The 24,892-nt window shown below is 44.9% G+C and overlaps 1 protein-coding gene across 2 annotated transcripts in view; it reads left to right on the top strand.

The window, feature by feature from the left end:
* The window catches only part of LOC138747471 (collagen alpha-6(VI) chain-like), a 235,556-nt gene that overhangs the window by 149,543 nt on the left and 61,121 nt on the right, over positions 1–24,892 (top strand). For both annotated transcript variants that reach the window (XM_069906720.1, XM_069906727.1), the window contains exons 20-23: positions 9,811–9,876; positions 11,612–11,665; positions 20,975–21,010; positions 24,234–24,296. In XM_069906720.1, coding sequence (XP_069762821.1) covers positions 9,811–9,876; positions 11,612–11,665; positions 20,975–21,010; positions 24,234–24,296 — 219 coding nt within the window. The remainder of the gene's footprint in view (positions 1–9,810; positions 9,877–11,611; positions 11,666–20,974; positions 21,011–24,233; positions 24,297–24,892) is intronic.

A 24,892-nucleotide genomic window follows, 5' to 3' on the forward strand; every position in this document is an offset into this window, starting at 1 on the left:
GCCTTCTCGAGCTCGAAGGTGCCCTACGCCCTCAAGAGTGCCAAGATTTTGTCCCAATGAAGGAGGAGTGGTGATTATTACAGTTGAGATGTTGCATGACTTGAAGAGGAACTTGTTCTGATACTATCCCTCGCATCTGGTGGACTCCTTCCCGGATGAGTTTGTAGTTTGGATGGTACATAAACATTAGTGAGCTGTTGCCTTTACATCTAGTAGAGACCATGCACTGCAGTGACTGCATTCTGCTGTAATGTTTTAGCCAACTTTGGTCAACTGGACTGCTTGAAAGCTTTTGGAACTGTGCTCTTTGGGGTCAGTGGGGTGTATTCTATCATAGTCCTGAACATTACCTTGTGGATGGTGGAAGAATTTTCATGGGTCATTCATCACATAGATGCTCAGCCCCTGACCTGTTCTCATCGTCACAGCATTCCTGGTGTTGCCCTTCAAAATTCTGTGGACTCTGCAATAAGACACTCGTCAAATCTGAGTAAAACTAAATAAAAATGGCAGCAGGGTTGGGGTAGGATCTTTACAGTGCCGGCAATCGGGACCGGGGTCCAAATCCCACTGTCTGTAAGGACTCTGCACGTTCTCCCAGTGTCTGTGTGGGTTTTCCCTGGGGGAGGGGGGAGCTCCAGTTTCCTCCCATCATTAGAAACGTACTGGGTGGGGGGGGGGGGTTGTATGTCGATTGGGTATAAATTTGGCAGCACAGACTCATGGGGTGAAATAGCCTGTTACCACTCTGTAGGTCTACATTTAAATTTAAATTTAAATATGATAAATCACCATTCCTCGGATGAACTTCCTCCATCAGACTCCTCCACAACAAACTCAACCAGGGACTCATTTAAGAATTCTTACTTTTGCATTTTATTGATTTTTTTTCCTTTCAATTGAATTTTTAATTTAAATGTAGACAAACAGCACGATAACAGGTCATTTCAGCCCACGAGTCCATGCTGCCCAATTTATACCCCATTAACCTATAGCCTCACTGCCTTGCAGGTTTTGCCTCTTCAGGTAAAGACTTGGAGAAGGCAATTCTGACTTCAAATCCCCGGGCTTGGCTCGCCCAGCCGTCAGTACCTGAAAAGGGCCTCAGCTATGGGCAAATAGCACATGTCAGTCTGGCAGCTGTAGCAGAGCACGGGAAACAGTTTCCCTTGTGGTCTGCAGCGGCAAACCTGGCGGGCGAAGGATCCGGAAGGACAACGGCCAGTGAGCACGGTCTTGGAACAGACCACTGCGGGGCAATCCCATGTCACTCTGGCTGTTGTGCCTCACACTCCACCAGGCCCAGTGGCATGGGACCCAGAGGGAGGTGTTTGTCCTGGGCAAGCACTCGCCTCCAAGTCCTTGCCCTGGCACATGGTGCCTCAAGCTCCATGGAAAACAGAACAAAAGTTCTGTGAGGACATAAGAGCTACAAGGCACCGTGTTCATCTTCGCTTACGAAAGGATGGGCCATGAGAGAGAGAGTGAGAGAGAGAGCCTATAACTCCCTCCCGGTGCATTTCAAACAGTGGGAGGAAACCGGAGCCCCCTGGGAAACCCCACTCAGACTCGGGGAGAACGTGCGAACTCCTTATAGACAGTGCGGGATTTGAAACCTGGTCCCGATGGCTAGCACTGTAAAGGCGTCTCGCTCACCGCTACTCCAACCCTGCCGCCCACTCTGTATTGCACTGTGTACATTGAGTTGAGTTTTTGCACTACCCATAATTCCGCTGCGCCCGCAGGAAAAAGGAATCTCAGGGTTGCATGTGAGATCATGTACACACCCTAACAATAAATCTGAAATAGTACTTAAATCAGATGAAAGAGAATGCTGTGGCACTTTTGGGGGCCATCCATGTGGAGGGATTATTTTAACTTAACCTAGTTGCAGTAATAATTAGAGGAATTGGTTAACTTCTGTTTTGCAACTTGCTGTCTTCCCTTTCCATTGGACTTCAGTTGTAATTAATGAAAGCAAAAATTTTCACTGTTGTCTGTACATCCTGTTTCTTTGAATGTGCCTTTACAGCATCATTTAGTAAAAATCAAAGCATTTCTCAGCTTCTACATGCTGAGTTCTGATGAGCATGAATAACAAATGTAGATTTAAAATTCTCTTGGGAAAATACTGGTTTGCAATCAGTATTTTCTTTAGTTCTGATTTACAGGCATTTTTCAGCTTCTAATTAAAAGATGAGGCTATAAATAACATAAATTTGGCAGCACAGACTCATGGGGTGAAATAGCCTGTTACCACCCTGTAGGTCTACATTTAAATTTAAATTTAAATACGATAAATCACCATTCCTCGGATGAACTTTCTCTATCAGACTCCTCCACAACAAACTCAACCAGGGACTCATTTAAGAATTCCTACTTTTACTTTTGCATTTTATTGATTTTTTTCCCTTCAATTTAAGTTTTAATTTAAATGTAGACAAACAGCATGGTAACAGGCCATTTCAGCCCACAAGTCCATGCTGCCCAGTTTACATCCCGATAACCTATAGCCCCGCTGCCTTGCAGGTTTTGCCTCTTCAGGGAAAGGCTAGGAGAAGGCAACTCTGACTTCAAATCCCCGGGCTTGGCTCGCCCAGCCGCCGGTACCTGAAAAGGGCCTCAGCTGTGGGCAAATAGCACATGTCAGTCTGGCAGCTGTGGCAGAGCACGGGAAACAGTTTTCCTTGCGGTCTGCAGCGGCAAACTTGGCGGGCAAATGAACGTGTCTGGATTGTAGCCGAAAGATTGCACTTTCTCCTTACAACTTGAGTGCAGTAAAGTACGGGTAAGTCCACAGTGAACGCTGAGCATCATCGTCAGACAATGAACAAGCACAATTCAGCTCAAGTCTAAGATACCACTGAGGTGTGCAAAGCCAGTCCCTTCAAGGGCAAAGGAATGTAGCAAAGATTTCTCTGCCTGCATGGAAGACTATTGAATGGGCACGGGGTGGGTGGGGGGTAGGTTGGGAAAATGCTCACCTTTAGCAGAAACCAACCCAATTTTCAGTCTGTTCATTTAAAATCAGACCATCTTCCTTGGGTTGACTCATCCGATACATTTGCATTCATTCTGCAGAGGGTATTCAATAGCCGAAGGGCAGAGGAGCTGTAAGAATTGATCTTTTGGTTCATTGTACCCTGTGACTTGGAAACCTATTCTCTGATTCTCCTGGACTTGCAGGCTCTGATGGTTTAGTCCTTGCATTTCTGATTGAAACACACATTGCTATTCCACAAAATAGCCCACTGTACTTCTCTGGTGATAGCCTGGGCCTGGCAATCTTCTGCAAATATTCACAGATCCTTTCTAAAAAGGGGACAGAGTCGTGTAGCCAAGCTTGCAGATGGTAGTAAATTGAGTGGAAAAGCAAATTGTACAGACGGTGTGGAGAGGCTGCAGAAGGATAAAGGTGAGTAGGCAAAGGTCGGGCAGATGGAGCACAGTGTTAGTAAATGTGACCCAGCAGTCTTCAGCCAGACGGCATCAATATCGACTTCTCCAATATCCACAAACTCCCTTCCCCAGTCTCTTCCTTCCTTTCCTCCTGGTCTCCACTTCTTTCTTTCCTTTTCCTGCTCCTATAACTTCTCCCCCAGCTTCTATCCGCCTCTTACCTGTCGACCTGTGCTCCTCTCCCTTTCCCTTCCTCCTCTCCTGCCCCCTCCCCTCATCTTTTTTTTAAAATTCAGGCCTGTGCTTCCACCTTCCTGGTGAAGGGTTCAGGCCTGAAATGTTGACTGTCTTTGTCTCCCTCCTGTACAGCCTGTCAAGTTTCTCCAGCGTTTTTATGCACTGCAAGAAACTAGGAGTGGGTATGGGGACAAGATTTCACATGTGCTACTGGGCAAGAGTGGTGTGGGCTTGTTAATCATGGGTGAACTACACAGAGGGCACATAAATAGAGGGAGATGAGAAAAAGGTTAGAGAGAGTAGCCCCTTCTCACACTAGCTAACCAGTAGATTGGCCATTCGGCATGCTGGTTAAGAAAGCCATTTTTGCCGTTCACACTGGATCACTTTTAACCGATTTTCTGTGTTCTTTCACACCCATAACAAGGCTTCCCTGGGGATAGGGAATTCTATCTTCCACTGGTAACGTCTGAGTAACGCATCGAGCAATGATGGACCTGCCCTAAATCCTGATCAATGTATTATGATTGTATATTTGAACAAAATTAATTATAACATAATTAAGCTTTATGTACAGCACAGTATGAGCCCTTCAGCCCCTGTTATGCTGACCTATAAACCTTCATAAATTTATTAAAGGCCTTGGAAAAGTGGTATAAAACAAATAACTGCACAATTTATAAAGACCATGGCAAAGTCCAAGCAGCAATAGAACACAATTTATGAAGATTGCCTGACTTTCCCTCCCTGAATTCTGTGTGGCAGAGTAAGATCTGTATGTCTGGAGCACTCATGGAGGTGTTTTTTTTTGTCAAATGGAATTCTGGGAGGACAGGTCCGCCATCACACTTGCGCTCTCTCTCTCACCCCCCACATCCCACTCCGACTTTTCCACAGTCCCTTAGAAATTTATAAAAGTTTATATATGTCGGGAAAGTTTATACCTTCTTTTAATCTTTTGTTTTCTTCATGTTCCTGCACTCACGCAGAAACGTCATCAATTCGTCACTACTTTGTCCCTGGATAGTCCATATACCTTTCACACTGGGCTAATTGGCACACAGGCTTCATCAACTGCCGGGGATGATAGGTAGCACCATTCTGGGCGGTCCATCCCCACCCTGATTGAACTGCCTGCCTGTCGACTAAGGAGCTTTCACACTGGGCCCTTAACCAGCAGACTGGCCATTAATTACCAGGGACAAGGGGCCATCACAGCATGTTCAGACCCCATGGGGCATCTGTTTACATCCCATTTACCTGCTCACACTTTCATACCACTTGGTGTGCAGTATAATTTGTTGATCACGACCATACCAGTTGCACTGGGATTCTCAGTCTTCGGCGTGGTAAATTCTTGGCTTCTTCCAGTTTTCTGTGGTGATGAATGTTCAAAATTGTGTGACCTCATTTGAACCCCATCCATTAGAGAGTAGAATTCCTCTGCGTCTCCCCTCTTGAATCCTTTCACTATTTTACACAGCTTGATCTTTGAGTGCATGATTCAGATCTTATCAAAATTATTCAAAATTTAAAGTTTTTGAACTGCTGAACTACCACAATTTGTCTTCTTGAAATTTCTCCAGAATGATTACAGAACTATTTTGTTAATGGTATGAGAGTAAGAGGCCAGCTTCTCAAGGTCAAATGATATTTTATAAACAATATCAACAGATTTAGGGCTGAGAGGAAAATACTTATTTTATCGACTGGTGCACACCAAAGTGTTGTTCTGGCAGGATGGTTGTTTGCCACAACACAGCCACTGAGAGGAATATGAAAAGCCTGAACTTCAGTCAAACAGTCCAAATGCAGAATGAGGAGCAGAGAGCACCTGGTGAAACTCAAGAAAACCATAAGGCTGCAGTTCTGGTCCAACTTTGGAAGCATTTTTGAAAACTCCAGCATGAGCAAGAGAGAATTTCCAGCCAACGAGAAGCAATATGGCCCTCAGTTGGCCCTAACTCTGACCTTTATAAGGAGAGAGTCGAACTGGAGATGCAACATGATCTGCTTTTAACTTACCCAATTTAAAGTCATCTTCTTAAAACTAAAAATCGGTTTTACATACATGGGGAGAAATCGGTTAGGCTATTGGCTAGTCAACTGAAAGCTGCTTTGGTTAAAAGACAGATTGTGAGGATTTGTAAGTGAGATGGAAACCTAACTACTGATCATGATGAAATAAATCAGGTGTTCCACGAATTTTATTCCAATTTATACCAACCTGATTTTCCAGCTCATTCAAGTTCAATGGATAATTTCCTGGGACGATTGGATATTCCTAAATTGCTTCATAATGATTGTACATCTCCAGGGGAACCTATCTCTGAGGAAGAGATTTTTAAAGCTGCTACTTCTCCTCAGTCGGGCAAGGCACTTGTTCTAGATGGATACACGGCTGAGTTTTTAAAAATAATTTTCGAACCTACTTGGCCCTTGGTAATATAAAGTGTTTAAGGATTCTATTTCTTTGGGAATCTTGCCCCAATTTTTTTTAACGAAGCATCAATTTGTTTAATTCTTAAAAAGGATAAAGACTCTACCTCTTGTGCTTCTTATAGATCAATATCAGTAGTAAATGTTTTTTCAAATATATTTTCAAAAATTTTGGCTTGCAGGACCGGGCTTCTTATATTTGATAAACACTGATCCAAGGCTTTCCAGATTTTTTTTTTCTTTCCTCTTTCCTCATTATATTTAGTATAAAGATTTTTACTATAAGGTGAATTTTTTTCTCTTTGATGACGACGGGGAAATGAAGATACTGTTATTACATACTGATTGTCGTATATTGCAATCTTTTTAATTATGTATCCTCATTCTCTTATTGTTTATTGTATTTTAAAATCAATAGATAGATTGAAGACGAGAGGAAGAAGCAATGTGGCTAAGATCAACACTTGCCAGTGCGTGAGAAGGGGAAGGAATGTTGGTGACATCAGAAGGCTGGACGAAGTGCTGGGGTGGCTGGCGGCAGTCCACGGTTTCATTTAGGTTAAAGTGCAGTCTGTTTCTTTTAATTCCTGCACAGCTTTGGGCAATCCCTTTAAATTCTGCCCTGCCGACTTGCTTCAGGTGGAAGCAAGGAGGAGGTGCACCAGGGAACATGAAGGTAGCGGCGCTGCCAGAGCCGCTGTAGAGGTGGCGCTGCCGCCGCGGGGTGCAGAGATGCAGCACGCCCATGGGGACCAGTCACCCAGTCAACTGGCATCGGCTTTGCACGGGCTTTGAATGGTCCATTGAGGGAGCTGGCGGTGGTCTTTACCTGAGCTCCTGCGGACCTCGGGGTCTGCATCCAAGATGGTGGTGCCTATTAATTGACAGCAGCAATGAGGGACTGCTGGCTCCGGGGAAGCGGAGGACTGAAGCAGGGCACCACAGGAAAGGAAGATCATGCACCGTCTGAGAGGGAGAAGCAGAGGTGATGACCAGCGGGGCCGGGGACCACGGTGGTGGACCAGTGAGGGGGCTCTGCGAAGGGTTGCTCATGACTCAAGGAGAGGAACCCATGGAATCTGTGGGCTGCCAGAGACTGCTGTCGGGAGACCCGCATCGGGCTGTGGACTGCTGGAGACTGGCTCGAACTGGCTGGAGAAGAATCTACAGACAGTCAATGACTCTGGAGGGGGATTCATCTTTGCTTCTCTCTCCCTGACTGTAAGAGGTGCTTCAGGCAATTTCTGTCGATGGTGAATCTGTCTGTTTTATTACTATGACAATAAATGGAATCTTAAATTTTGAATGTGGACAGAGTTAGTTAACACACCGAAATACTTGAGGAACTCAGTCGGTCTTTACAGCATGCACAGGAGACAAAGATACATTGCTGGCGTTTCGGGCCTGAGTCCCTCTTCAAGGAAAAATCGGAAAAGACAGTCCGACTGCCCTCTAGGATAGAAATCTATGTCTACAACTCTTCAGCTGCTACATCGATGACTACTTTGGTGCTGCCTTGTACCCTCGATGATCTCGTTGGCTTCATCCACTTTGCTGCCAACTTCCACCCTGACCTCAAATTCATTTGGTCCATCTAGAATAACACTCTCCTGTTCCTTGATCTCTCTGTCTCCATCTCAGGAGACTAACTCTCACAGACATCTTCTACAAACCCACCAACTCCCACAGCCACCTCAACTACACCTCTTCATACCCTGTCCCCTGCAAGGATTCCATTCTTTCAATTCCTCCATCTCATCTGCACCCAGGATGAGGACTTCCATGCCAGATCATCAGAGATGTCCTCCTTCTTCAAACAAAGTGGCTTTCCCTCTACCACCATCAACTTGGCCCTCACCCACATATCCTCCATTATCTGCACATCTGCCCTGGCCCCCTCCATGCCCACATTCATCAAGGACAGGATTCCTCTTGTCTTCACCTACCACCCCACCAGCCTCCACATCCAACACATCCCCCTCTGCCATTTCTGCCACCTACTATGTGATCCCACCACTAGACACATATTCTCCTGTCCGCCTTCTGCAGGATCCACTCCCTCTGTGACTCCCTTGCCCACTCCTCCCTCCCCACTAATTACCCCTTTGTCACCTACCCCCGTGACCACAGGAGATGCTCACACCTCCTCCCTCAGCACCATTTGGGGCCCGAAACAGTCCTTCCAATTGAAGCAACATTTCACTTATGAATCTCCCAGAGTCATCTACTGCATCCGATGCTCCCTCTGTGGTCTCCTCCACATCGGAGAGACTGGACGCAGACTGGAAGATCGCGTAGTCGAGGACTATGTGTGGATCTCCCAGTGGCCACCCACTTCAATTCTCCATCCCATTCCCTTGTCTGTCTGTGGTTTCATACACTGCGAGACTAAGACCACCTGTAAATTGGAGGAACAACCCCTCATCTTTTGACTGGGCCCCCTCCAACCAGATATCCTTAATATTGACCTCTGGCTTTCATTAACCCCACTCCCTTCTAATCCCTGTCGTCTTTCACACAGACATGATAAATTTTACCTCATCCCTTCTCACATCCAATTAACACCTTTAGTTGGTCTGGATTCCTCTCCCGTTGTTTGAATTCTGATATCTCCTGCTTCTGCCTTTTCTGATTTTCCCTTGAGGAAGGGCTCAGGCCTGAAACGTCGGTAATAGATCTTTGTCTCCTATAGATCTGAACAGACCGGCTGAGTTCCTCCAGCATTTCATTGTTAACTGGCTCTGTCCATATTCCCAGGTGCACTTTCTCCTTGCTTCCATCTAAACCAATGGTTCTCAACCTTTTCTTTCCACTCACATCCCACTTTAAGTAATCTCTGTGGCATCAGTGCTCTGTGATTAGTAGAGGATTGCTTAAGGTGCAAAGAAAAAGTTTGAAACCTACTGTTTCAATTGTCCCTCATTAACTCGTTATGTGCACGCTTTCAGAACTCCAAAGGAAACGGGCCAATGGCAATTTTTCTCTAGCAAAATATTTCAGTCACACTTGGGTCTGGAGCAGTGACTCTCAACCTTCCCTTCCCACTCACATCCCACCTTTAGCAATCCCTTACTAATCACAGAGCACCAATGGCATAGGAATTACTTAAGGTGGAATGTGAGTGGAAACCATTGATCTAAAGCAAGTCGGCAGACCAGAGCCTAAAAGGATTGCCCAAAGCTATGCAGGAAATTAAAAAAAAACAGACTGCACTTTAGCCAAAAGGAAACTGTGGACTGCCGCCAGCTACCCCAGCACTGCACTTCCTCCAGCCCTCTGACATCAGTGATGTTCCTCCCCCTTTGCACGCACTTACAAGCGGTGACCTCAGCCACCACTTCCAAAATGTTCTTTCTCATTGGCTGGCAACTCTTTCAGTCTCATGCTGGAGTTCTCAAAGCTGCACCAGAACTGCAGGTAATGAACTCCATCAATTGCAGTCTGTGTCTGGAATGATTGGCCTCGACTGTTCTTTTCGCCTCACCTGATGGTTTCTTAAGACATTATGCATGTGGTGATAAATATAATTTTTCCTTTGATATATGAAGAGATTGCCACCAAGGTCCGGAAAGCATACGACAAGGAAAGCAAAGAAAGTGAAAGACCCAGAAAATGTCGGAACATCAAGCACATTCTGGAGAGAGGGGTTAACCTTTTTGATCAGAGACTGTTTTGCAGGAGGAGAAATGTCTTCTGTTGATTTTGTGTGTAACTTGCACCTGCTTTATGTTTCAGGGCAATCCTGGTAGAGATAATTACCTCCGAGGAAAGAAGGGTGAAAAAGGGTCAAGAGGTATCCAGGTAAACTCTTTGCTCCTGGCTAGTCGGCATGGATTTCCGAGACAGCGCACTATGTCCTCTATTGAGAATGTTGTGCATGTAGCACAGATGTCAGGATGGATTTGCAGACATGTATGTAGGTGGAAAGTTGGGTGCTTTTTCAACCATCCATGTAATGAGGTTGAAGCATTGTGGGACATAGTGGGACCAGCAATCCTCCCCCCGTCAATTGGTTCATGATGGCTCAGTGTCTATTTCACTTACCCAGAACATAGTGCAGGCCCTTCACCCCACAATAAAATGCTAACTGATGTAAATCCATTCCACACCAATCTAATCCTTTCCCCACCTCTCACCCAGAACCCAGAATCCTTATGCCTATTGGTCTCTTGAATGTCCCTATTGTACCAGCCTCCACCTCTACACCCTAGCAATGCACCACTCCCTGTGTTTAAAAAAATATATGCTGGCTGACACCTCCCCTAAACTTTCCTCCTTTCAGCTTAAACAGATGTCCTCTGGTATTTGCTGTTGTCACCCCAAGCAAAAGGAGCCGTCTATCTAAGTCTCTCATAATCTTATCCACCTCTCGTCCTTGGTTACTCCGAAGGGAAAATTCCCAACCTTGCTTCAGAAGACATGTTCACCAATCCAGGCAACATCCTGGAAAGTCTTCTCTGCAACTTCACTAAGACACCCATATCCGTCCAGTAATGAGTTAAATAGAGTGGAACGAAAGTGCAGTCTAACTAGAGATTTTTTTTAAGAGCTGCAATATTACATCATAGCTCTTGAATTGACCCCCCCCCCCCCGCCTCCCCACCCCAACTAATGAAGGTGAGCAGACCACACGCCTTCTTAACCACCCTATCAGCTTGCCTGGCAACCTTGTGAGATCTATGGACCTGGCCCACCAGATCTTTCTCTTCCTCCACACTTTTAAGAATCCATGTATCCACCTTCAAGTTTGTCCTTCCAATGTGCAGCACTTCACACTTACTTGGATCCATAAGGTTATGTATGCATCCTGCTTCCTCCTGCCTGCCAGTCCCACCTCTCTTGTCAACCAAGGCTCCTTTACTCTACCATCTTTTCCCTTCTCAATGGGACAAACCCCACTCAAGCGACCCCTAAATATCCTTCCACATTTCTGCTGTGCATTTCACCAAGAGCATGTATTTCCAGTTTATTCTGCCTAATCCCATCCTAATTTAGCCTTCCCCACTGAAACGCTTCCCCATTTTGTCCACTCCTATCCTTGCCCATAGCTATGCTAAAGATCACGGTCTCAGAGATGCTCCCCCACTGAGAGTCTGTCACCTGACCGGGTTGATTACCTAGTACTGGATCCAGAGTGGTCTCTCCTCCAGTTGGCTTGTCTCCCTACCTTCTTGGACCGTACGCTGCCCCATCTGAACCTTTTGCACTAAGGAGGTACTAGTCAACGTGAGGGGAGTCACAACAATGACCATGTTTTTTTGCACATTTCCAAGAGGAAATAATTCATATCAATTCTTTAATCCTTCCCATTTATGGGAATGCAAGGCTAATCGAAATCTTGCTGTGAAGCTTCACGCAGCTGACGTGTTTGTTTAGCTCTGCCAGGTCAGGTGAGCCAACACAAAGGAAGCCACAGACTCGTTAACAAAGGAAATATTTTCTAACCAAGAGCTTTCTCATTATGGTCTCATTTCCATGTGTGAAAATGATGGGGATTACAGCTGGAATGACCTTTACTTTTTGTTGTTCTCCGCAGGGTGACTTTGGGATAAGCGGTAGACCAGGTGTGGCTGGCCTTTTAGGAAACAAAGTAAGATATCTTTTGTTTTCAGTTAGCAATTCATGCAAGAATCTCCTTATTATTTTTATAATGGCAGTAATAGATGTGGATTGGTGGACTGCTCAGATAGGCCAGTTAAACTCTCCGGTTCAATTACGTATGGCAATTAAGTTTCAAACTAAAACTTCTGTGAGGTGAAGCTGGACATCTCATGTGCATGTTGGAACTCAGAGAGAGGGTGGGAGGAAATGGAAACCACAAGAAAGACAGGAAAATCTTCGACTGTTCCCATTCCTTATTCCCTCAGCTTCAGATCGAACATTTCCAGTAATATTGTAACTGAAATTAAATGTAGCCATTTCTCTGGTAGCTTTTCTTTTTAATTTTTTTAAAATTAATTTGATAGAGAGGAATTTATTGTCTACATCACTTTTCTATAATGCCATACAGAATATGAATCATTAGTGATTGATACATTGTCATGGTCGAGCAAAGTCGAAATCCCCTTATCAAAACCTCACCTCATATTACGACACATTCATTGTTGGTTATCTATTTGGATTCATCTCTTCAATTTATAACGTAAAGTAGAAAAAAAAATGAAGACACCCCCCCATTCTAATCGTACCCCTCCCACTAAACACGGTCACTGGTGAATAAATATATAAAGAATTGAGTCTCGTCCCCTGGACATCGGATAGGAAGCCCCCAGAGAATCCCTGCCTATGTATTCAAATGATGATAGTAGGCCATGAATGGCCCCATATTTTGTCAAATTTAACCTTGATCTCTTTAATGTTTTATCTAGTTTTCTCCAAACTCAAGCAAGACATAATGTCCTGTACCCATTGCATACGAGATGGTGCTCTGCTGTCTTTCCATTTCATCAAAGTTGCTCGTCAGTGAAGTAAAAGTTACTAATTTTTTGAATTAAGTTCAAGGAAATATTTTCCTCTTGACACAGGGCCCTGACGTCAGCATCTGGGGCCCATATAAGCACAGTGGCCAGACCAATTAAGCAGTCTCAACTTCAAGGCTTTGGTGTGCATGTTGTTCTTCTCCATGCTTGGGTAGCATGAACGCTACATTGGTGACCCTGACAGGTCCAACCAGCAGTTGGACCCAAAAATGATGGACCAGGTGGAGCCAGTGACCATCCACTCGGTCTCACAATGTTCTGGGTGTCGCTGTCACAAGTGTGGTTTGAGCAGGCCGAGACTCAGTTCCAGCTTCACCACATTGCCGCTGACAACACCTGCTACTTCTAAGTCGTGAGTGCCCTCAATCAGGCCACAGCGGCAAAGGGTTGTAGATTCCTGTGGCAGCCACTGGAGAAAGGCAAATACACGGCCCTCAGAGCTGTTAACCTGCACGTTCGGGCTCACCCAGCGTGAGTGCACCACCCAAATGCTGCATACGAACAGATTGGGGTACAGAGCCCCGTCTGCTCTAATGAGCGAGATGCTCTCTTTGACCAAGGGCCCCAAGCCTCGCCTGTTCTTCGAACAGATCTTTCTGGAGCAGCTACCCAAGGATATCCGACCCTTGCTCACGGACGAGGACTTCAGCGACCTTCAAAAGGTTGTGGCCTTGGCGGACATGCTCTGGAGAGCGAAGAAGGACACCAGCACTGTCGTAGACCACATCAGTAAATCCCATGAACAGCCGCCTGCAAGATCAAGACCAGTGGAGAGGCAAGTTAATACCCCAGGACAGGTCTGCTACTATCATCAGTGATGTGGTGCAGAGGCCCCGTCAATGCCGCTCACCCTGCAGGTTTCTGGGAAGCTTCCTGGTCATCCGTCGTTGATGGCTGCAGCGGCTGGCCCATGTGATAGCCTCCTCTAAGTTTGGGACCCCTTGTCCAGCAGGCGTTTCCTGGTCGACACTAGCACTGAGATAAGCATCCTACCCTCCACAGGCCTTGACACCCGCAACAGCAAGCGGGGTCCAGCACTGAGGGCAGCCAACAGCTCCTCCATTTGAACTTTTGGAACCCGTACCATCCCCCTTCGATTCGGCAACAGCTTGTTTACATGGGCCTTCACCCTTGGGGCAGTGGTGCAACTGCTTCTGGGGGCCGACTTCCTTCGTGCCCACTGCCTGCTGGTCAACCTCAAGGGGGACAGCATTTGTTGTATGACAGAACTTTTCAGACTCTGCCTCAGGGGAAGCCAAGCTACCCGCCCCCCACCTGGACACTATAACACTCTCGGACAATGAATATCCTGGCAGAGTTCTCCTCTATAGTGGTGCCACAGTTCTCTCCAGCTGAGCCAAAGCACAGGGTAAGGCACCACATTCTGACCAAGGGCCCCCTGCTCCACGCCAGGGAACACTGACTCTCTCCCGAAGAGCTCAGCCTCACAAAGGAGGAGTTGAAGAAAAGGGAGGAGCTGGGGATTGTGCGGCACTCTGACAGTCCCTGGGCCTCTCCCCTCCACAGTGCCCAAATCAGCAGGGGGTTGGAGACCATGCAGAAACTACTGCCACCACACCCTACAGATACCCCTTGCCACATCCAAGACTTCACCTTCAACCTGCACGGGGCACGTGTTCTCCAAAGTGGACCTCATCTGGGGGTACCACCAAATCCCAGTTCACCCCCAGGATGGCCCCAAGACCGCGATTATGACCCCCTTTGGCTTGTTTGAATTTCTCCACGTGCTTTTCAGTCTAAAGAACACGGCAAAAACTTTCCAGCGGCTGATGAATGCATTTGGCCGGGACCTCCCATTTGCATTCATCTATTTGGATGATATTCTCATCACCAACCTTAGTCACAAAGACCACGTCACCCACCTGATACAACTGTGCACCAGATTGAGTGAGTTCGGGCTGATGATCAACCTCGCAAAGTGCCAATTCGGCCTGGACACCATCGACCTCCTGGGGTACAAAATAAACAGATACAAGGCTATCCATCTCCTCGATAAGGTTGAGGTGGTCCAGCTCTTTGCCAAGCCACGCATGATAAAAGAGCTACAGGAATTCACTGGTATGATAAACTTTTATCCTAGATTCATACCAGCAGTGGGCCGCATCATGCGCTCCCTCTTCATGCTGATGGCGGGCAAGTCAAAGGACAATACTTGGGACGATGAGTTTTTGAGGGGATTCCAGAGCACTAAAGATGTGTTGGCCAACACTACCCTCCTGGTCCACCCCAGACCGGAGGAACCTACTGCCTTGACAGTCGACGCCTCCAGCACAGTGGAAGGGGGTGTGATGGAACAGTTCATTGAGGGCCAGTGGCAACCCCTGGCCTTTTTCAGCAGGCACCTCTGCGCCACCCCCCCCCCCCCCCCCACCGCTCGAGCTCAAGTACAGCACCTTCGTCCAAGAGCTGTTGGTGCTGTACCTGGCGGGAAGACTTTTCTGTTACTTTTTGTAAAGCCAGCATTTCAAGGTCTTCACCGTTCACAAGCCGCTGTCCTTCGTCTTCCATAAGGTATCACAACCGTGGTCAGCATGACAAGAGACACTTGTCCTATGTGTCCGAATTTACCAGGAACTTACAGCACATCGCGGGGAAAAGCAATGTTTCAGCCAATGCTCTACCATGCTCAGCGATCGGGTCGATCCACGCTCTGTCCCAGGGGGTCGACTACGTGGCCCTCGCCAAAGAGCAGCAGCAGGACCCTGAGATCCCCATGAATAGGACAGCCATCTCCGGCCTTAGGGTTGAGGATGTCCCCGTTGGCCCAGGTAACCTGACACTGCTGTGTGACATCTCCACCGGCAACCCATCCCATTGTTCTGGCTGCGTGGAGGCATCAGGTTTTTGACGCCATCCACAACCTGGTGCATCCGACAATACGAGCCATGGTCAAAATGGTGGCCAACAGGTTTGTCCGGCATGGCCTCCATAACCAGGTCAGCCAGTGGGCCAAGACCTGCATGAACTATCAGTCCTCCAAAGTACAAGTTCTCATGAGTGCACCCACACGGACCTTTGACCAGCGTGGCGCAGGTTCATCCACATACATATTGACATAGTGGAGCTGCTACTAGTTTCCTGTGGGGCATGATACCTTCTGACCATGGTTGACTGCTCCACGAGGTGGCCTGAGGTGGCTCCGCTGGCTGATACCACCACAGAAACCTGTGCCAGGGCATTCATCGACACATGGGTGCCCAGATTTAGTGTCCCAGAGCTCCTATCCTCGGACAGGGGGCACAATTTCTATCTCGGCTCTGAGCAGTGTTGGCTAACTTCCTGGGGACACAGCTCGACCACACCATGACGTAACATCCTCAGGCCAATGAGTTGGTGGAGTGGTATCCACAGGCACCTCAAGGCAATCTTGATGGCCCGCTCAAGGGTCCCAACTTGGTGAACAAATGGTCTTGGGTCCTGCTGGAGATTTGCACCGCACCGAAGGAAGATTTCAACAGCTTGACAGCGGAGATGGTCTATGGTGTGCCCTTAACCATTCCTGGGGATTTCTTGGCTCACGATAAATGCCTGGAAGACTCCACAGCCACCTTTGGGAAATTATAGTGGAAACTGTGGTCCGTGGTCCTATGGCAACACCTACCACATGGCCATCCCAAACATAAAGTCCCCAGGGACTTAAAGACTTGTCACTATGTGTTTGTGCAAAGGGGCGCCCAGCACCCACCCCCACAACAACCCCACGAAGGGCCGAACACGGTCATCAGGGTCAACGGCACCTTCATCCTCGACATCGGCGGTAAGGAGGAGACCTTTATCATTGACCACCTGAAACCAGTATATCTGGTCTGTAATAAGCTGGTCTCTATGCCTCCGCCGTGACGCTGGGGCAGACAACAGCCTGATCGTTGGTTCTGGAGATGCGGACCAGCCCACAAAATGACTAATGAAAGTGGCAACTGTGTGGACCTGAAGGTGACAGCAGCCATCATCCCGGGTGCCCTCCCTCATGGCAGGAAGATGGCGAACTCTGGCGAGAACACCGGACAGTCCCAGGCCAGTGCTTCGATGATGCATGACCCTGAGGTCAGCACCTGGGGCTCATATAAGAGCGACGGTCAGAGAAATAAACCAGTCTCAATTCCAAGGCTTTGGTTTGTGTCATTCTTCTCCACGCTCGCGTAGCGTGAATGCTACAGAACAATGTCGGGCACAGAATGAAATATTATTCATCAGATCAAGCATGGTATCCCAGTCTTTATGTGATGTTGATGTATTCAACATCAGGTATCAAAATGTAATAGCAATAATAAATTCTTTATATTGACCGCCCAATAGTAATATCTAAAATTTGGAAGAGATAAGGCCACATTCCATTTGGTCCTTTGAAGATAGGCCTTGTTCATATAGAGCAGTTAACCTGGCTATATATACAAGGAAATAATTGAATCCTGTGAATTAAAATATGTTTTAGGAATGAATAAGATTGAAGTACATACAAACATTTTGGTAAAATTGCATTAATATATCCAATCATTGTCATGCACAAGGATGACCAACCTGACAACAACTCTAATCAGATTAATTAACCCTGAGAAATTTTCTTTCAATAAATTTTTACAAGAGTGGTTCTCAACCTTTTTCTTTCCACTCAGATCCCACTTTAAGTAATCCCAATGCCACTGGCGCGCTGTGATTAGTAAGGGATTGTTTAAGGTGGGATGTGAATGGGAAGGGAAGGTTGAGAATCACTGTTTTGATCGTACCTCATTGACTCATTATGTGCATGGTTTCAGAACTCTAAAGGAAATGGGCCAATTACCATTTTTCTCCAGCAAAATATTTCAGTAACAGTGGTTCTCAACCTTCCCTTCCCATCCACATACCACCTTAAGCAATCCCTTACCAATCACAGATGGCATAGGATGTACTTAAAGAGGTATGTGAGTGGAAAGAGAAAGGTTGAGAACCACTTTTTTACACCTTCTTGTAATTGTGATTCCCAAATATTTGAAAGCCCTTTTATAGGTAGTAGTTCACACTTATGAACATGCATTTTACACCTCAAAAACTGACTAAATTGAGCAAACAAAGTCAACATACTTGGTAAAGAAATCTTAGGATTGGAAATAAAAAAGCAAGAGTCATCTGCATATAAGGATGTTAATTATGTTAAATTCCCTTTTTAATTATTCCACTAAAATCTCTACTATTACACAGAGTAACTGCTAGAGCTTTCAAACACAGGTCAAAGTAACTGCTAGAGCTTTCAAACACAGGTCAAAGAGCAAAGAGCTTAAGGAGCAGGTAGGTGGAGTTGAGTCAATGATCGGATCACCTATGATCTTATTAAATGAAGGAGCAGACTCAATGAGAGGGCTGGCCTACTCCCGCTCTTATTTCTTAAGTTCTAATGTTCTAAACCTTGTCACGTTCTCGTATAAATCCTAAAAAATGTTGATTGTTGTGAATTTGAAGCGCTAGGGCAAAAATACAATAATTTAATCCAATTGATAAAAATTCGACCAAAACGAAGTTTCTTTATCATGGCAAACATATATTCCCATTCTACTCGATTGAATGCTTTTTCAGCATCCAATGAGAGAACACATTCAGTCGTAGGAATGGAATAAAATATTCAATAATCGATGTATAACCATATAACCATTTACAACACAGAAACAGGCCAGTTTGGCCATACTAATCTGTGCTGAACATCTTCTCCCACCTAGTCCCACTGACTTGTATTTGGGACCATAACCCTCCATACCTCTCCTGTTCATATACCTATCCAACCTTTCCTTGATTATTAACATCGATCTTGCTTCTACCATTCCATACTCCCACCACCCTCTGCATGAAGAAATTCCCCCTTATGTTTCCCTTAAACATTTCCCCTTTTACACTCAATTCATGCCCTCTTGTTTGAATCTCCCCCACTCTCAATGGAAAAATGTCTATCCACATTGCATCAATCTGTCCCCCTTATAATTTGAATACCTCTATCAAATCTCCCTCAATCTTCTATGCACCAGGGAATAAAGTTCCAGCCTGCTCAACCTTTCCATGGAGCTCAAACCCTGAAACCCCGGCAACATTCTCGTAAACCTCTGCACTCTCTCTATTCTGTTTATATCCTACCTGTAATTCAGTGGCCAAAACTGCACACAGTATTCCAAATCTGGCATCACCAATGCCTTATATAACTTCAACATAGCATCCCAACTCCTGTATTCTATATGCTGATTTATGAAAGCCAACATACTAAATGCCTTCTTCACCACCCTAACCACAAATGATTCAACTTTTAGAGAATTATGTAACATGACTCCTAAATCCCTTTGTTCCACTGCACTCCTCAATTGTCTACCATTTAACGTATATGACCTATTTTGATTAGTCTTACCAAAATAAAGCACCTCACATTTATCAGTATTAAACTCCACCTACCATCTTTCAGCCCACTCTTCTAACTGTCCTGTATTACCCTGTAAGCTTTGATAATCTTCCTCGCTGTCCACAACACTGCCAACCTTTGTATCATCTGCAAATTTACTAAATCAATTTCCCACCCTATTATTTAGAACATTAATATATATGACAAACAGCAGTGGACCCACTACTGATCCCTGAGGCAGATCCACTCGTCACCGGCCTCCAATTCGACAAACAATTTTCCACCACTACTCTCTGGCATTTCCCATCTAACCATTGCTGAATCCATTTCACTACTTCATCATTAATACCTAATGGTTCCACCTTCCTTACTAACCTTTTATGGGGAACCTGGTTTAAAGCCTTACAAAAGTTCAAATAGACCACCACCTTCCCCTCATCAACCTTTTTAGTAACCTCCTCGAAAAACTCTATAAGATTTGTTAGAAATAATCTACCATGTACAAAACCATGCCGACTACACTGAATCAATCCCTGTCTTCCCAAATAGTTGTATATACCATCTCTAAGTACGATCTAAGATCTTTCCATTCATTTACCCACCACCAACATCAGACTTACAGGCCTATAATTATTAGGTTTACTTTTGCATCCTTTTTTGAACAGCAGAACCATATGAGCCCCCTCCAGTCCTCGGGCACTTCCCCTGTGGCCAGTGACATTTTAAATATTTCTGTCAATGTCCCCACTATTTGATCATTAACCTCCCTCAGGGTCCTAGGGAACATTTTGTCAGGACCTGGAGATTTATCCACCTTGATCTTTTTTCAATATAGCCAACACTACCTCCTCATTAATCCTTATATTATCCTTGACCTCCCTACCATATTTCTTCACTTCATCTGGCTCAATATTCTTTTCCTTAGTGAATACTGAAGAAAAAAAATCATTTAAAATTCTCACTATTCTTTTAATTTTAATATACTTATAGAAACCCTTTGGATTTATTTTTACTTTCCCTGTCAAAGCAGCTTCATATCTCCTTTTAGCTTTTCTAATTCCTTTCTTAAGAATTTTTTAAAAACTCCTTATATTCCTGAAGCAATTCATCCTCACCAAATCAACAGCGAGGTAAGCGGACCTTCCCTTTTCAAATTCTACTGCCCAACCAACATCATGCACCTGCGAACTGGGCTCCCCACCTGACTTTAAAAATTAACAGGGAATATCAAATAAATAAATAAATAGGCCCTTAGAATTAAATAAATAAATAGATACCAATGAACACCAATAAATGGTCATGGACTCGTTATGTGCACAGTTTCAGAAATCCAAAGGAAATGGGCCATTGACCATTTTTCTCAAGTAAAATATTTCAGTCACAATTGAGTCCAGAGCAGTGATTCTCAACCTTTCCTTCCCACTCACATCCCACTCACATCTCACATCACATCCCCTTACTCATCACAGAGCACTGATGGCCTAGGGGTTACTTAAGGTGGTATGTGAGTGGAAGGACAAAGTTTGAGAACCACTGATATAGATTGTGATAGCTGGTTTTCCAATGCCATCCTGGTGGTACCCCACCAGTCGCATCTTCTGATCATAAAAATCATGGTATTGTCTATTTAATGTACCGAATAGTCTGAATACACCTGAGACTGTCTGATCTCGGAAGCTAAGCAGGCTCAGGCCTGATCAGTACTTGGAGCGGAACACAGGTTGCTGTAGATTTCTGTGAGGGGTGCTGGACAAAGTTGCCTTATGATAGACAAAAGCTAACGAATTTCAAGCCTGTTACATTCTAAATATAGTTTCACGAGACAATAATGGAACCTTTACCTTGTCTGTCTGTTAGCCCAACCAAATATATTTGATGGAAAGTTGATTGCTCTCAAAAAAAATTGCAGATTAATCATGAATCTTACTCGAGGTAAGCTGCAATGTTGTAACCCCTTGCATTTTCTTTTACTAAAGCGATGTCATTTAAAACCATTGGAATTTGATCACCCAGCTGAAACAAATGTATTTTTGTATATTCATAGGGACAAGGTGGTCGGAGAGGAGTTGTGGGTAGGAAGGTGAGTTTATTCATTTGTATTAAAATTCTACTTCAGAGATTCCAATAAAACAGAAGGAAAATGTTCATCCTCTGAAATTTTACAGGGGCCAGTGGGCTTTTTTTTGCCCAATTCAAACCAGTCACACATCATTATGCTGCACATGGGTCAACAACTGTGTGATTCCTTGAACTCGAGGAACATTTATAACTTGGATCACCACTCACTGGGGGGAAAATAGGTGTTTAATCCTCGAATTCTACAGCACTAAACAGGCCCTTTCCACCAACTTGTTCAATCCAGCCCAGATACTACAATTTGCCTATGATGGACTCCTTTTCCTCTAAACCTTTCTATCCATATACCCATGTACCTCTATCTGGGTGTGGAAGGCCCTGTACACAAAGTACTCATTAGCTTTGTTTAGACTATAACTAATCAATTTGCACTCACACAGGTTGAGGAGGAAGATTCATTTAAAATGGTGAAGTACATTTTATTATAATGGCATTTCTTCACTTGAAAAATTTATAAAAATAATTAGCCAGGGTAACAGGGCCATTTTGGCCCACGAGTCCGTGCCATCCAATTTGCACCCAATTAACCTACAAGCCTCGGTATGTTTTTGAAGGGTGGGTAGAAACCCACGCAGACATGGGGAGAATGTACAAACTCCTTACAGATAGCGTGGAATTTGAACCCAGGTCCCGATCACTGGCACTGTAAAGGCGTGGCGCTAACTGCTACGCCAATTATGCTGACCTTTTAGAATAATGCAGCCTGGAAACAAAATGGTATCTGTGATGCCATAGCTAAAGGGTTGGTACACAGCAAGCCTTTGAGCATGGCAGCCTGCATCAGCGGAATTGTGGTGGAGCCCTGAGACAGAATGCAACACAAAACTAGATTTACCTCTATTGTAAGCAGGGTCGGCCAGAACGTATATTAGAGGGGGACATTAGTGATTTTGAGGGGGTTTGTTTAGCGAGGGGGTGTGCCAGGGACATACCTGCTGTTGATGCTATCTGCCCCTCCGATGTGGGGCACAAGGACGCTCTCTTTATTGCATCAAGCGTCACGAGATGCTACTAATGCTTGACTCATGCTAGTGAAGTGGCCGGGGGTGGTGGAGAGGGTCTAGACGTTACTGATGGGGGAGGTAGTAGGGGGGGTCTGATAGCCAGGGATGCTCGCGATTGTATGGAGTGGGAACAGCACCTCATTTTGCTTGGTGGGGGGTGGGCAATGCCCACAGATGCCCCACCTTGGCGCTGGCCCTGATTATAAGATTTACCCCAGTTGTGTGAAGTGAGTCCCTGATTTGATCCACCTGTTTCTGTGTTAAAGCTGTGTTGATAGCAATGGATTGGGGCAGTTACATTTCAGAATAGCTACTTTGAAGCAGACCCACAGCCAACAAGAAGGAGATACAGGAGGATCAAAATCAGGACCGGCGGGCTGGGAAATGAATTCTTCCCACAGGCCATGAGATTGATGAACAGTGTCCTGTAAATATATATGTAAATTATTTGTATATATTTATTTCCAATCATATCTGTATGTGCACATGATTATTATGTGTGTGTGCACCATGGTCTGGAGAAACACTGTTTCGTCTGGTGGTACATGTACAATCAGATAAGGAAGTTGAACCTATGAACTGATTACTGTGGTGCTGCCTTGTGCTGGGAAGGAAGTTGTCATCGTGCAATTAAGGCTGTCTGGAGAGAATCGAATGTTCAGGGTGACAGATAGGTTAAGTGAGTGGGAAAGGGTCTGGCAGATGGAGTACAATGTTGGTAAATGTGAGGTTATCCACTTTGGAAGGAAAAATGGAAGATCAGTTTATTATTTAAATGGCAAGCGATTGCAGCGGGCTGACGCGAAGAAGGACTTGGGAGTGCATGAATCGTGAAAGGTTGGATTGCAGGATCAGCAGGCTATCAAGAAGGCAAATGGAATGTTGGCCTTCATTACTGGAGGGATGGAAATTAGGGAGGTTATAATGCAACTGTACAAGGTACTGGTGAGGCTGCATCTGGAGCACTGTGTGCAGTTCTATTCTCCTTACTTGAGGAAGGATGGACTGGCTTTGGAGGTGGTGCAGAGGACGTTCACCAAGTTGATTCCAGAGATGAAGGGGATAGCCCAGTGGTTCTTAACCTTTTTCTTTCCACTCACATCCCACTTAACAATAATGAAAGTAATTGCTCTGTGATTAGTAAGGAATTGCTTAAGGTGGGATGTGGTGGAAAGAAAAAGTTTGAAAACCATTCTTTTAATCACACCTCATTAACTCGTTATGTGCACGGTTTCAGAACTCCAAAGGAAATGGGCTAATGACAATTTTTCTCAAGCAAAATATTTCAGTCACAATTGGGTCTAGAGAAGTGATTTTCAACTTTCCCTTCCCACCCACCTTAAGCAATCCCTTACTAATCACAGAGCACTGATAGCATTGGGATTACTTAAAGTGGGATGTGAGTGGAAAGGAAAAGGTTGAGAACCATTGGGTTAGCCTATGAGGGGAGATTATGTCATACTTGCTGGGATTTAGAAGAATGTGAGGGGGGTCTTATAAAACATTTAAAGTATGAAAGGCATATATAAGATAGTTGTTTCCATTGGTAGGAGAGACAAGAACTAGGGGACATAGCCTCAAGATTCAGGGTAGTAGATTTAAGACAGAGATGAGGAGGAAGTGGTTTTCCCAGAGGGTTGAAAATCTATGGAAGTTGCTGCCCAGTGATTTCAATAAATATATTTAAGACAAGATTGGGAAGATTTATACATAGTAAGGGAGTTAAGGGATATGGAGAGAAGGTAGGTAGGTGGAGATGAGCCTGTCATCACATCAGCTATGATCTCATTGAATGGCTCGACGGGCCGGATGGCCAACTCCTGCTCCTATATCTAATGTTCTTATGCTCTAACAAGGTGCAGGGCTAGGTCATTTAGAAGTTAATGAAATAATGAAGAGAATTGCAGATGCTGGAAATCTGATATTAAGAATAGAGTGGCCTAGAAATGGTTAAAAATCCTTCATCGTGTGTACCTTGATACATCGTGTCCAGAGCAGGAGGGCCATGAGATTATGTCTTATGACCGCTGTGTGTTGAATTGGAATTTCCATATTCACCCTGAATGAAGCGATAGGGTATAGAAGTGATATCATTTACTAGTCCATAACAAACGTGCCATGGAAGATTTTCTAATTGTTTATTTTTCATTTTTCCTCCTACAGGGTAGCCAGGGACTACTTGGTGTAAATGGACCCATTGGGCCCCCAGGATTTGATGGTCAAAAGGTGAATTCAAATATTTATGATGGAAAGGCAAAATATTGCGTGGAGATTTTTTTTTTCCATAGATTGAGGAAATGACCTGTGATTATAAATCTATATAAGAGATGGTATCAGCTAACAAAGATTAATCTACCAACTATAATGTTGTTGACTAAATAAAGAAGTGAAATATAATGAACAGCAGATGCTGTGGTTGAAGTAAACACACCAAAATGCCACTCCGTTCAGGATCTACAAGAGACAAAGATACATTGCCGACATTTCGGGCCTGAGGCCTTCTTTGAGGAAAAACAAATCAGAAAAGGCAGAATTATCAGAAAGTCTCAGGAATCAAAGCATGGGAGAAGAATCCAGACCAACAAAAGGTGTTAATTCGATGTGATCCAGGATGAGGTAGAATTGATCATGTCTGTGCAAAAAGAGACCAAGAATGGAAAGACGATGGGGGTAGCAGGGAGTGGGAAGGGAGAGGGTTTAATGAAAACCAGAGAAATCGATATTATTGCCATCTGGTTGGAGGGTGCCCAGTCAGAAGATAAAGGAGTCAAGTCCAGAAGGGACTTAGTTACCGAAATTTCATATTAAAATATTTAAGCAAA

This window comes from Narcine bancroftii, chromosome 1 (assembly GCF_036971445.1).
Source record: "Narcine bancroftii isolate sNarBan1 chromosome 1, sNarBan1.hap1, whole genome shotgun sequence".
Lineage (NCBI taxonomy): Eukaryota > Metazoa > Chordata > Chondrichthyes > Torpediniformes > Narcinidae > Narcine > Narcine bancroftii.